At 48.1% G+C, this 14,197-nt stretch overlaps 1 protein-coding gene across 1 annotated transcript; it reads left to right on the forward strand.

The window, feature by feature from the left end:
• Positions 1–1,094: 1,094 nt before the first annotated feature.
• On the forward strand, positions 1,095–14,119 carry STOM (stomatin). Its single transcript, XM_084272332.1, has 7 exons — positions 1,095–1,160; positions 6,260–6,363; positions 7,227–7,299; positions 8,187–8,269; positions 10,279–10,482; positions 10,911–11,045; positions 12,318–14,119. The coding sequence occupies exons 1-7, from the start codon at positions 1,112–1,114 to the stop codon at positions 12,510–12,512; spliced, it is 843 nt and encodes a 280-aa protein (XP_084128458.1). The 5' UTR covers positions 1,095–1,111; the 3' UTR covers positions 12,513–14,119.
• The last annotated feature ends 78 nt before the right edge of the window (positions 14,120–14,197 follow it).

Genomic DNA, 14,197 nt, shown 5'->3' on the forward strand with positions numbered 1-14,197 from the left:
GATGAGCTACACGTGCAGCCGGGGCACAGCTGGAACTTTCCAGGCCTCCCCTCAGGCGCTGAGGCGGCCCGGAGAGCCCCGCTCCCCTCAGGCGCTGAGGCGGCCCGGAGAGCCCCGCTCCCCTCAGGCGCTGAGGCGGCCCGGAGAGCCCCGCTCCCCTCAGGGGCTGGGGTCGGTCTGGAGAGCCCCCGCTCCCCTCAGGGGCTGAGGCGGCCCGGAGAGCCCCGCTCCCCTCAGGGGCTGAGGCGGCCCGGAGAGCCCCGCTCCCCTCAGGGGCTGAGGCGGCCCGGAGAGCCCCGCTCCCCTCAGGGGCTGAGGCGGCCCGGAGAGCCCCGCTCCCCTCAGGCGCTGAGGCGGCCCGGAGAGCCCCGCTCCCCTCAGGCGCTGAGGCGGCCCGGAGAGCCCCGCTCCCCTCAGGGGCTGGGGTCGGTCTGGAGAGCCCCGCTCCCCTCAGGGGCTGAGGCGGCCCGGAGAGCCCCGCTCCCCTCAGGGGCTGAGGCGGCCCGGAGAGCCCCGCTCCCCTCAGGCGCTGAGGCGGCCCGGAGAGCCCCGCTCCCCTCAGGGGCTGGGGTCGGTCTGGAGAGCCCCGCTCCCCTCAGGGGCTGGGGTCGGTCTGGAGAGCCCCGCTCCCCTCAGGGGCTGAGGCGGCCCGGAGAGCCCCGCTCCCCTCAGGCGCTGAGGCGGCCCGGAGAGCCCCGCTCCCCTCAGGCGCTGAGGCGGCCCGGAGAGCCCCGCTCCCCTCAGGCGCTGAGGCGGCCCGGAGAGCCCCGCTCCCCTCAGGCGCTGAGGCGGCCCGGAGAGCCCCGCTCCCCTCAGGCGCTGGGGAGGACAGAACACGTCTCTCATTCCCGCGCTTTCCTCCCGTTCCACTAGCCCACCGCTTCGAGCTCCACAAACACCCTTTCCTGTCCGCTCCCCATCCCCTCGGGTCGCCGCCTCTCCTCAGGTGGGGGGGGAGAGATGGGGGCGGGAGCAGCCACCGCGGCCCCACCCTCGCGGGGCGGGGCAGGGCGGGCGCGCGGGGCAGCTGGCGCTCGGTAGCGGTGAGGGGACGGCAGCAGCGACGGTAGCGAGGGGACGGTCGGGCGGCAGCGAGGAGACAGCAGCGGCCATGGCAGACTGCGAAGCGGGGATCACGCCCAAGACCCGGCGGGCGGAAGGTAACCGGGGTGGCTGGGGGAGCAGCCCCCAAGGGGCAGCGAGGGCGCGGCCCCTCGGCCGAGCGGCCCCCGCGGGCTCCGAGCGCGGGCCGCCTTCCCGCCTCTCTCCGGTTGTGCCTCTTTCGGTTTAGTTATTGTCTCGTTTAGCCGCCGGGGAAAGTTTGCGGAGCCTTCGCCAAAGTTACAGAGCGAGGAGCGGTCCCGCCTACCAGCCTCCCGCTTCCCGCAGCCCCGCGGGCCTGCCCCGGAGCGCCCTTTGCCCCCGGGGCCGTGGCGCAGGCCGGGCCCCGCCGGCCCCTCCGCGGCGTCCCCGGCTGCGCTGAGCGCCCCGCGGCGGGACGCAGCGCGGCAGGTGGCGGCTCCCGGCGGGGCGCAGCCGGCCGCTTCGCGCCGCCTCGCAGCAGCGCGGGGTGGGGGGTGGGAGGGGTGGGAGAGCATCGCCGGCCCCTTGCGCAACCCGGGGGTTTCCCTGCGGTAACTCTGGGCGGAGGGGAGAGCCGAGTTAACCGGAGCGATCCCCGAGGCGCTGTGCCGGTGAGGGAGAGCAGGAAGAACTCGGGGACTGGCTGCTCGCACTGCTGGTGCTTCTCACTGGAGCGAAGCCCTCGCAGGTGTGACTGGAGGAAGCGATGACAGCCAGTTATGTTTGCTCAAGTGGGGCAATGAACCTGTGAAGTTGGGCTTGTTGGTGTCGTTTGTTCTAGAGGGCTTTGCCCGAGCCTAACGGGGTCAGAGGTTTGGGGGATGATGCACTACAATAACACAGCTACCAGTTCCTGTAGGTCCTGTAGTTTCCTGTTCCCTGTGTCGAGCAGAAGAGTCACCATTTATCTGGTTTTGTCGTTAGCAACTGGAGAAAGAAATGTATTTATGAGATCGCTGTGTGTGTAAAGGCTTTGGCTGGGTAATCTGAGTTGCTGTATAAATAACTGTGGATCTGTTTGGGCCCCGTGCCTGATGGCACATGCTAGTTCTTGTATCCTTGGAGAGGATCTGCGTTCCGTTGTGTGTGTTAGCTATTAATACCTAACAGTGGTCACTATGATGCTAACCTTGCCTGGGACTTGGCAAGCCTTTCACGTGCTGCCAGGGTAGCTCCTCCTGTAGTTCCTGTGTGATGTGTTGCTTCAGAGGCTGAGGCTGGCTGCCAGCTGTTTCTGTCATAATAAAGTATCCACAGAGTAAATGGCATTAGACATCATTTTGGTTATTAGATGTAATATTTCTATTCTCTATTTCCCATGAGAAGCATCCGAAAAGACATTTATTTCTCATTGGAATTAGTATTCCTTATTATTCCTGATTATTTGCTAATTAGCAACCAGTTGACTGTCAAGGGAATAACACCCTTCAGTCATGCTCAGACTATCTGCATTTGACCTAGCAGTGTGGAAGTGGAGATCTCTGTCTCCTGTCACTTGCCTTGTGTTCAGCCCAGTTATCTCCCATTTAGTTTAAATCTGGTGGGTCATTCACAGGGTTGTGGGGGATAAACAGGACGAGTTGGAAATCTGTTGTGTGATCAAGGGGTTATGATCTAGCTGCAATTACAGAGATATGGTGGGACAACTCATGTGGCTGGAATGTGGCCATGAATGGCTGTGTCCTTTTTAGGAAAGACAGGCCAACAAGGAAAGGAGGTGGAGTTGCTCTTCATGTGAAAGAGCCACTAGAATGTCTTGAGTTCTGTCCAGGGGCAGAGGAGAAGCAAGTTGAGATTTTGTGGGTGAGAAGGACAGGCTGGCATGGGGGATGCAGGCATGGGTGTCTATTACAGACCACCTGATGAAGAGGAGGAAGCTGATGAGGCCTTCTAGAGGCAGCTGACAGTAGCCTCAGAGTCGCAGGCCCTGGTTCTTATGGGGGATTTTAGCTGCCCAGGTGTTTGCTGGAAGGCTGGTGCAGCCAGCTGCTCACAGTCCAGGAGGTCCCTCCAGTGCACTGATGATAACTTCCTAATGCAAATGGTAGATGAGCCTACTAGAGGAGGAGTGCTGCTGGATCTTGTGCTCACTAACAACGAGGTTCTGGTTGAAGAGGTGAAGGTTGAGGGTAGGCTGGGCTGCAGTGACCATGAGATGGTGGAGCTTAAGGTCATACGTGGTAGGAAGAGAACAGCAAGTAGGACTGCAACCCTGGACTTCAACAAGGTCAGCTTTGGTCAATTACTGGGGGAAATCCCATGGGACAGGTTACTGAAAGGACAAGGGGCCCGAGATAGTTGATTCATATCCTGCTGTGGTGGGGAGGTTGGACTAGATGAGCTTTCAAGGTCCCTTCATTCTATGATTCCTCTTCTAGTACTCAGGGGTCTTGCACAGTTCCTCTTCCTGGCAGTGATGTGCTTGTTCAGCCTGTACAGTCTTGGCAGGGGAAGATAAATGACAAGTGTGTGCCACACCTCAAGCAGTAACGAGGCCCTCCCCTTTCATTTCAGCCTCCAACACTAAGTGTTCATTATAAATCGTTAATACTGCTTGATGATCCAAGTGATAATTTCATGCTAAAGTAACGGTGACTGTTCCAGTCAGCCTTAGAGGAGTCAAAGACTGAGTCAATAGGCTTTTTAAATGTTTTTTTTTTCTCCTTGTGGGTTATTTCTTAAAGATGTATGTGATCTACAAGTTAGACTCCTCTGATTACATCCCAGGTGTGAAGCTTTAGTATCTGGATAATAAAAGAGTAAGAATATCACAAGTGTTTGAGCTGGAGGTGTATAGGACAGAGTGTTTGACACCTCAGAAAATCAAGCAAGAGAGAACCAAAGTTGAGCAACTAGAGTTACTGGAAGTTAAAAAAAACCCCAGCTAAGCATGTTATTTCAACTGCTAGTTCCATGTCTCTAGCTGCTCAAAAAATGCTGCTCTCAACACTTGTCTGCAAGTCACAGCAGCAGAGAAGATGCAGTGAGCTCTGGATGTTCTTCACAGCATCAGGGGTTTTGGTGGTGTCGCTTTTTTGGAGCCACCACATTATTTTTATCGTTGCTTCTTCAGCAGCTGCATTCACTACAGTGTATTAATGTTTAAATATATATCCCCAGCAATTACTGTTAATGGTCGTGCCTCTATTACATGAGCAAGGTTTTCTTTCTGTTGTTTGGTGGTTTTCTTTCTTTGGGAGGACTAAATTGCATTTCTCCTTTGTGAACTGGATGATAGGATGGTATCAGAACTGTCAGGTGAGGAGTCTGCCTTAGGGAGAGGCAAAACCCAGGTGGTTGGAGTTCCCAGGCAGAGCTCGTGCTACAAATCCCCTTCTCCATATTTTTCACTCTAGTTCTCTATAGCTCATCCTTAATGCTGGGGATGCAGGTAAGAAATCAAAGGTGAACTTTTAATTCTTGCTTTGCCTCTGGATCACCAAACATGCCTGAAGTCTGGATTCAGCAGTGCTCCAGTGAACTCTGGGGGGCTTGGTGAAGGGGGTCCCTCTGAGCTGCTCCGTGACACTTTGACACAACGTAGATGGGTTTTGTCTGTGAAACGGTGCACTTGTGATGGTGAAAGAGGGCTGGGAGGCTGGCTGCAGCCAGCACTTAGTGTAAAATCTTTCTTTTTCTTTTATTTCTTCTTCTATTTTTTATTTACAGCACCTTGGATGGGCAGGGGTAAGCACCAGATGTGAGAGGTGCACCTGAGGCAGTGCTGCACCTACACCACCTCAGTCAGTCTCATTTCAGTGCTGCTACCTCAAATCCTGTATCAATGAGCCTGACTGAGAAATCTGGCAAGAATGGCCCGTTGATGAGATTATCCTGGTCCAATGAATGATTATCCTGGTCCAATAAATGATTATCCTGGTCTAATGAATGAGGTGTTAAAAAAGGACAAGAAGAAAGCTCATTCCACAGATACCAAGTCTGTTTCTTATATTGCATACAGTTTTTCATGAGACAGCATCTCTCTTTTGATATTGAGAAATATATCACATGATGGGGCAGTCATTGCTGCATAAAGTGTGTGCTTACTCAGTCTTGTGATTTTACACTGAGTTGTGACTTCTACCTTCACGTCCAACAGGGAAGCAGATGGATCATTTTTTCCCATGCTGTATCTCTGGTAGGAGCAGCCCTATGGTTGGTGGTGGAGACCTGATGTTAAGCTGCAGAGCAGAGCTGAAACACGACCCTCAGCGCCTTTAAGCTTGTAAAAGTTATTAAGTAAAAGGGAGCGGAAAACTTTCCCTCCCTGTCAGTGTAGGTCGAGTACTTTTTATGGCTTCAGGCTGACTAATGCATTGTTGCTCCATGAAAGGCAACGCTCCCTCACTAATGACTTTACAGATGTTGCTCAATGCTGACAGCTCCTCAACACTGATATTTGTGGTGACACATTCACTTGACTTTCATAGGAGGGCTGGGAAATCTCTCCTTTAATCTGGTGTTTCCACTACGTAATAATCAACCTGGAAGGAGAATATGTGTAGGTAACTTTCTATGGAGGAACTTTGAGTCATGGATGGCAGCTCCTTGAGGGTCATTATACTGGCATGTCGCAGGGTACAAACTCTGTAGAAGATACTCAAAGCTTCTGAAGCCAATTGACTGACTTCCTGAAGATACTGGGTGAGAGAGAAACTCGTAGTATCCCTTACCACCTCCATAGCATCCCCTACCACCTCTATATTCCACCTCACTAGAAAGGCTAGGAGCAGCAACCAGTGAAAGAGAGGACTGGAAACTTCAATATTGGTTCTCAGTTACTGACTTCTATGACTTTACTCCAAGATTGTGTATGCAAATTTGCAAAGTATACACTGTTATCTGCTGCTGGTCTCCACGATTGTTCATCTAATGAGTATCTCACTTCCTCTTCCTCTCAGGTGTACAGTGCTAACGTGGGGTTTAATTATGGGCACAATGAAATGCTTAACTTCTGTATCTGGAGCAGTTAAAATAAGTGTGACTAGTGAAGATCAAAGCAGAAGTTGGCTTTTAATTTGAATTCTGGTCTAAACCTAATGAGTTTGGCCAGAGGAGTAGTGCTAACAGTGGCCTATTTCAAGGAATATTCAACATAAAGAAGCTGCCTAAAGTTAGGGTATTTAGAGGCACTTTTGAGTTTAAAAACCTGAACATTTCTGCTCTTCTCTTGCAGATGAGGCTGATACTGGCCTTGGCTTTTGTGGATGGATCCTGGTGATCGCCTCACTGTTCTTCACTATTATCACATTTCCTGTGTCAATCTGGATGTGCATAAAGGTAAAATTATTCACCACTAAGTTAGATTAAAACTTTAAGCAATGCAGATGCTTCCTAATAGTTATTATTTTTTTCTATTTTTCTTTGTTTTTAAGCACAAATTAACCTAATGCTATTCATTCAAGAACTACAGCAGAAGGTACATAGCAGACCCCAACGTTTCAGTGCATTAATCTTCCAGCAACAAAAAGAAGTGCTATGACACTATTTAGTCAAAATTATTTTTGCACTGACATCTTTGCTACATCTACTCAGTTGTCATTAGCACATAAGCTAGTTCAGAAGATCAGAAGAATTGCAAGAATGCATAATTTCTCATGGAGGACTGACATATTAATGATTTTTCTAAGGAAATACCTCCCTGTTTATGTGTGTAAATCTGTTGTGTGTAAATATGAGAAGTATGCACATGTATGTGATAGATTCTTAGAGAATAGCTCATCTGTGATTGCTTTGAGCTTGACATTTTCAGTTCCCAGCCCAGAGGAAATAACTCCTGCTTTGTGTAGGTTAATGCACCCCATCAGAACTAGAGCTGGAGAAATCTCTGTGCTTTGTTTAGTTGATACCAGGATGCTCCTGATGGCTGCTCCTAGGGCTTGGTCATGCCCAGGTGACTGCTGTGGCTTCTGCTGTTGATAGATGGTGCCACAGTCTGCAGAATATTTCCTGTGGGATATTGTTCCTTTTGCTCTTTGGGTCTTGACAAGAAAGTTTAAATGCTAAAATTCCCCAAAGCAGCTAGTGCAGAAATGTGTGTTACATTTGAGGCTCAAGGTTGTTTTAGACTCGTGTGTTTGTAGTTTGGAATCCATCCTGTGGCACCTGGAAACCCTTGCATGACACTGAGCTGTTTGTTACAGATTATAAAGGAATACGAGCGAGCCATCATATTCAGACTCGGACGGATCCTAAAAGGGGGAGCAAAGGGACCAGGTATGTCCTGGAGAGTTTGATGCTTGTTGTAATTCAGTTATCAGCAAAATAATAGCTGTCTGGAGTCTGCATTAAGCTGGTGAATGGGTTTCTCAAGAATTTTGTAACTTCCAGTAAGAGGATGTGTTACTTTATATGGAAAAGATAGTAAAGTAATGAATTGTCTGTGAGCCTTCCCCAGACCTCCCTGGGTAATGAGTGGTCTTCAGGTAGACTCAGAAGCACAGAATGTAAAGGGAGGAATGGTGGCACCAGTGTGCCACTTTAAAACAGACATCTTGTGTGTCAGTTAAAGCCCAGATGGTCTGAAAGCCTTAGTGTTCTTCAAAAGAAATAAAAGCAACTAAATTACTTGACAGTCATGAAAAGTTTCCTGTGCATATTAGAAATTCTGATGAGATCAGAGGGTTGTTATTTTCAGCTGTTGCTCCTGCTGCTCAGTGACAGAGAGGGGCAGTACTTTCTTCCTGCGTTTCCAGCCACCTTTTGCAGTACTTCCAGGCTGTTGTAAAGCTGAAGAATTGCAGAACCTCCACCAGAACAGGTGGAGGTTGGTAGTTCCTGCTGGCCAGAATTAGGCCCCACAAGTAACAATGAGGGATGAATTTTCAAAAGTAGGTGTTAACAGTTCTGGTGATTTTTTTTTTTTTCCAAAGTATTAAACATCTTAAAATAGACCTGAATAAATTGAAGTTTCTCAGCATGCATTTTTGAGAAGTTTATCTTGATTTGAATGTCAGTAAGGAACGTGCTGCTGAGCTGGTTACAAGGAGGCCTCTACAGCTGCACTGCTGGATTCAAGCTTTATTTTGGTAGCAGGTTTCATCTGTTTCCATGCCCCCTTTTCACATCTTGAGTGGACTAATTATTTTTTTTAATTTATACAGGTTTGTTTTTTGTCCTGCCCTGCACAGACAGCTTCATCAAGGTTGATATGAGGACCATCTCTTTCGATATTCCTCCCCAAGAGGTGAGCTTGTATCTCTGATACACTGCCTTTGTATCTGCTGAAGAGTCTGCAGGATTTTTTGGCACTTGGTTTTTGCCCCTTTCCCTCTCTTGGTGTTGAGTGGCATTGTAGCTTCAGTGTAGAGCTTCTTGTGCAGCTTCAGTGTACTGTGAAGAACACATATGTTTTCTTTCAGCCATCTTCTCTCCTTGAATGGCAGTGTCCTTAAAGGAAGATGGCTGAAAGAGAACCAGTTACTCTGTAAGGACCAAAGGAGATAACGTGATACTGCCAGAGAGCTGGGAAGGGAGGGGTTTGGAATGCAGACTGCTGGACGTCAGGCAACGTTCCCTAATTGTTTCTGTGAAATCTGGAAGGTTTCCGGAAGCAGCAGCGATCTTTCCTCTGTCAATTTGTCTCCATGTATAAACAAGCTAAAACAACAGGATGAAATTATTTTACACATCAAACACTGTTAATAGCAGCTCAGGGTAATGACCCGTGCTCTCAGGTGGGTTTGGGGTATGTGTTGCCTCTGTGTCCTCCTGTGCACAGGCACATTCTGAAGCTGTACCGCACCTGATGCCATCTGATGTCTTTCACTTTAAAGGTCCTAAAGAACAGCTTCCCCTTTGACTTCTGTTTTTCCTTGGACATTTTAATTTTGTTAGTAGAATCAGCAGCAATAAGCGAGCTGAATTCAGTGATGTTAACTCAGTGGACAGCAACAGAATAAAAACCAGCTAGCCCTCTAAAAATAAGCTGGTGAGCTGCGGTGTGTTGGTGATTATAACTGCACCCCTCATGTATCTGCTGTATTTTGCAAGACAAAGATGCTTGATGCAACCTGTCTGGTGCATCTGTTTCCTGTCATATTTGCCAGTGAGTTTATTGCTCATCATTAGTTGTAGATTTAGACAAATGGCAACTGTCATGGTACATTCTAAAGGGTAATTGGTAGAAACCTAATCACTGGCAGGCAAAATGTGCTTGCAGCTGCTGCTGTGCCATTAGCGAAGCCATCAGTTGCACGGTGTTTCTCTTGGCCTGATTCAATTATGCTTTTGGATTTAGGTTTGTTTGTTTTCCATAGGGCAAAGCAGAAATACATTTCTATTTGCACAGCAGGATTTCTGAGCATGGTGCTCATTCTTGGTTTATCTAAATGCTGTTATGAAAAGCCTGCTGAAGTAGGTAGCCTGGGGAAGGACAGAGCGGGTAGGTCTTGGTGGTTGAGTAACTCACACGTGCCGCTCTCTTGTCGAATAGGAATCGCTGTCAAATGGGATTGGGACACCTCAGGGTTGTGCAGCACATTTCAATCTCTTCTTAACTTTAAAATATAATTAATGGTTCTTCCTAGTGTACCCTCTTCTAAACCTCAATAATATCTGTGCTTCTTGCTTAACGTAGAAGTGTTAAATTCAGTTAATCACTTGAATCCAGCTCTGAGGGTGTTCACAGATTGGATTTCCTCTGCAGCGTCCCTAGAAATCACCACATACTCACTGGGTAGCACAAGGTGGTGTTGCAATCAGAAGTAGCTCCAGGAAGGGCGACAAACTGCCAGGTGACAACAGAGCTATTTCCAGTTAAGTGTTGAAGTAAGGCTGGTGCCAGGGACACCCACCTGGTTACATGTCACTAGTTTCAGGTTCGAGTTTCCCAGGTGAAAGGCATGTGTATGTCAGCTCGAGTTAGTTGGGATTATTTTTCCTGTCACTTGTATGAACTGCAGATCCCTCTGTGAATTTGAAAGGGGAGTTTGAAATAACATTAATGCAAAGCTCACAGCATTGGTGTTTCAGTGCAGAGTGTTCCAACTCCAAGTGTCACCTTGGCTTCTCAGAGCCATACTGAAAGCTGCATGGAGACACGTTCATGTGCAGCACATGTGTGTGAGACCTTTTGTTTTCTAGGTTGCTTTACCCTGGAAAAAACCCAGCAGCTTGTCAAGTAAAACAAATATGTAATTATCATTATATTCAATAAGTAATTAATTATTATATGTCTTCCCTATTGCTTTTTAGATCTTGACTAAGGACTCTGTGACGATTAATGTAGATGGAGTGGTTTACTACAGAGTCCAGAATGCCACCCTGGCTGTAGCAAACATCACCAATGCTGACTCAGCCACCCGTCTTCTAGCACAGACTACACTGAGGAATGTCCTGGGGACCAAAAACCTGTCTCAGATTCTCTCTGATCGTGAAGAAATTGCACACAGCATGCAGGTATGAGCAGCTCTGCCTGAGCAATCCACGGGTAACTTCCAGGACAGGATTTATTTTACTAAGTGATAAGCCAGGTTGTGATTTGGAGCTTGGGCTAGTGGATGGCATTCCATCCATACAAGTGACCACAGCAGTGGTGGGGATGAGGGATGCAGGAGAGGAGCCTTCCCTGGATTGTTACATCAGTGCTCTTCTCTCAAAGGGAATGATGCCACAGAATTCCTTCAGTCTGTTAATCAAACTCTGCAGGGTTTTTGTTGGATTCCAACAGCTATGCTTTTATAATTAGCAAATCATAATAGAAATATAAAAGCCCTTAAAGTCCAGGAATTGTAAGATAATTAATTAATTTATTGGTCGTTCTTCAAATTTGGACATGGGATGGCAGCAGGGTAGATGGCTTAACTTAACTGTCCTGCCTTCTCTAGGCCACACTTGATGAGGCCACAGATGATTGGGGCATTAAGGTGGAACGTGTGGAGATCAAGGATGTGAAATTACCTGTCCAGATGCAGAGAGCAATGGCTGCAGAAGCAGAAGCTGCCCGGGAGGCGAGAGCCAAGGTAATAACTTAAACATCTGGGTTTGCCTTTTTTTTTTTTTTAAATTAATTTTTTTCTCCATGATTAATTCAATGTGGTGATGTAGGGGATGAGGATTCTCAGCCAGTGTTGTAGCAGGTAGGAGTGCGGGGCAGGATTTGTCAGGGACCTTTGCTCTGTTTCACCTTGGATCATGCTGCTAAGTTTTCCTTCAAAAATGCAGAATCTCAATTTTTTTACCACACTCCAAGATGAAATCACTAACAGAACAACTCTGAGGTGATTAGTGGGGGCCTGCAGTGAGTTAGAGGCCAAACTCACTTCCAGCATTTTCCTGACTAGCCCTTTGCTTTCTGTTTGTATTTCTCCCATGAAGTAACAGGTGGAGTAATTGGTTTTACTGTCACCCTTGACTGACCGGCGATCATTTGGGGGTGACATCTAACTCCCTTCTGAGGTGGGAGAAGGCACTAAACACTCAAGCTAGGAGTAAAAATCCTCGGGGGCCATTAAGCTGCCCTTTCCTGCTGCTGCAGAGTCCATGCTCTAAAAGCAAGCACACACAAGCCCTGGCTGTCACAAAACCTGTTTATGGCCCAGAGCAGAGAGAGGGGGGTTTCTGGGAAGTGTGAGTGGCCTGTTGAGCTGACTGTAAAGAAATGGAATGTGCACTCTGAATACTGGAACTGTCTTGGCAAAGGGATTTACTGGAGTTGAACTAATGCCATGAAAACTGCATCTCATCTTACCAACATCTCACGCACATGAGTGATGTTCATACACATAATACGACTGATTTTCATATCCGCCACTTGATTGTGAGTTTCATTAATTTTAACCTATCATTAGGTTCTAATTATTTTTTTCTAATTTCATGAGAGAGAAATGCTAAACTGAATTAGACTCTGGGGCCAGCAGTTACCGAACGTGAATTTGGAAAAGATCTTGAAGCACCTAGGAAAATATCTGTAACACACTGCTGCCCCAAGGATTAATATTTTTTGAAGCTTAAATACTTTATGATTAATTTTTAATTATTATTTATTCCAACATTAGAAAGAATACCATGCCCTTGCAATAGAGCTCTGTAGGGAAAGATGCACTTGCCTGTGCTGAGATGTGAATTGCCTCACCAGTAATGTACCTGTTAAAACAGTGCCGCCCTCCAGGCCAGTCGTCCTGGGTGTGCAGATACTCTCTGTTTATCTTGCCTGGAGACTGAAGTCATCCTACTCATTTCTAGTTGATTACTGTGCCAGAATTAATTCCATTTCGTTCGTTCTGCTTCCCCAGGTAATTGCAGCTGAGGGAGAAATGAATGCTTCCAGGGCCCTGAAAGAGGCATCCATGGTTATTACAGAGTCGCCTGCTGCTCTTCAGCTTCGTTACTTGCAGACCTTGACCACCATCGCTGCGGAGAAGAACTCCACCATCGTCTTCCCATTGCCCATAAACATGCTGCAGGGCCTCTTAGGTGCAAATCACTAAGTAGAGGGAAGGAGGGAGTTTGGGGTGGGCTTTATTTTTCCTCTTTTGCTACAGTGAATGTTTGCAACTCCAAATTCCCTGAGTAGTGCAGCTTCTGCGGTGTTACTGATGTGGGGTTTTCTGGGGACCCTGTTTTGTTATACTGGGTGTGTTACACACCTTCTGTGTTGTGTCTGTGAGTCTGGGCAGTTATAATGGTGTAAAACTGAGAGCCTCCTGCAAAGGTGCAAGCAGGCTGCCATCTCTAAGCATCTATCTGTGTTGTCCTGGGTGGGACACCCCTCATCAATAGCTTCCAAATTTTCTATAGTCTATAAACCCATTTGGGGTGAAGATGAGATGATCCAGTGTTTGGGAAGAGGAGCATCCCTTTTAAGCAGAGGGGGCTGTAGCTGGGAATGGGAGGAGCCCTGACTGTGTTCTCTTGGAGCATAGCTCTATCTGATGAGGCCATTGGCCTGATGCCACGTGGGGTTCCCTAGCTTACACAAGGCAAAGTAATGGAAGTTGATAGGAGTGAGAACATCAGGGGGGCTTCTCAAAATCAGGCCCCTACTCCCTGAACCCACTCAGGAGAAGCAGTCGTCAGCCCCTGCAACTGAAGTGGAACTTCCCATCTTTGTCCCAGCACCAGAAGTGGCACAAACATGCTGCAGTTACAGATACAGGCTGTGTGCTGTCACAGGCTGTTCTGGTGTGTGCCCCTGTGGAGTTACAGCTCTGTGTTAAAGCACTGAGAAGTTGCTGGCTCTGCCTTTCTCTCAAAATTGGCCTTTTGGGGTTTTTTTTGTACAAAGTACCAACTCCTGCATTTTATCCAGGTCTGACAGCTTGCTTCTCCCTTAGCAGGGAGGTGATGTTTACCAGCAGCTACTGTTCTGTTCACGTGTCTCTTGTAACAAATTAGTGATTTACCTGTTGATGGTCCTTCTGAGTAGACCTGTAGTACCTGTTGTCACACTTAAGGGCTTGTACTTGATACCAAAAGCATGTTCCTCAGTTCATGTAGTCTCGAGTTGTCATGATGTCTGTTAAATGATTCATACTTTGTACCTGGTTCGTAGGTGTAATTACAGATCAAATGAGAATTAGAGGCTGGGGGGACACAGAGGACACTCTCTGGGGTGCCACCACTGCATTTGGCAGCTGCTCTGTAATTGTTGGGAGGTGGCAGTGACAGCAAAGACCAACTATCAGTGTCCTGCTCCCCTGGTCCCATAAAGTTCTGAACTTGTTTTTATCACCTTTCTGTGGACAAGGTCTGCTTAGCTGGGCCTTTGTCACAGGTGGAGCGTGAGCCCCTTGGTGCTGGTTTCCTCTGCCTCTTCCCTGTACCTCGTTCCCCTGTGTGTGTCAGTATCACAGTAACATAAGCTGAGCTTGACTTTTTGCTGGGGGCATGGGGCTGGGGAACACACTTAGCAGAGCTGTACTAATTAGCATTACTGTGCTCATGAACTGCATGGCTTGAGGTTAATCCTTGGGGAGGATGAGCGAAGCTGTAACTCCCACTGGTGCTGCTGTCGGTGGCCACCCCAGTGAATTCTTGTTGACACCAGGAGCACGTGTTTTTTCTCTCAGCTTGAATAAAAAAACTTTGCTGTTTACTAACGAGTGGCTTTCTGGAAGAGTGTTATACTGTTAATTTATCAGGGTCTTAAATGCTAATAATTCTGGTGAGGGGA

The sequence above is a fragment of the Gallinula chloropus genome, assembly GCF_964237585.1.
Source record: "Gallinula chloropus genome assembly, chromosome: 18".
In the NCBI taxonomy this organism is placed as follows: domain Eukaryota; kingdom Metazoa; phylum Chordata; class Aves; order Gruiformes; family Rallidae; genus Gallinula; species Gallinula chloropus.

What these genes read in the sequence shown, in the direction of transcription:
- STOM (XM_084272332.1), top strand. Translation starts at nt 1,112, where the DNA reads ATGGCAGACTGCGAAGCGGGGATCACGCCCAAGACCCGGCGGGCGGAA. An exon ending in CAATCTGGATGTGCATAAAG is followed by an intron (nt 6,364 to 7,226) that starts GTAAAATTATTC and finishes TGTTTGTTACAG; the next exon opens with ATTATAAAGGAATACGAGCG. An exon ending in AAATTGCACACAGCATGCAG is followed by an intron (nt 10,483 to 10,910) that starts GTATGAGCAGCT and finishes TGCCTTCTCTAG; the next exon opens with GCCACACTTGATGAGGCCAC.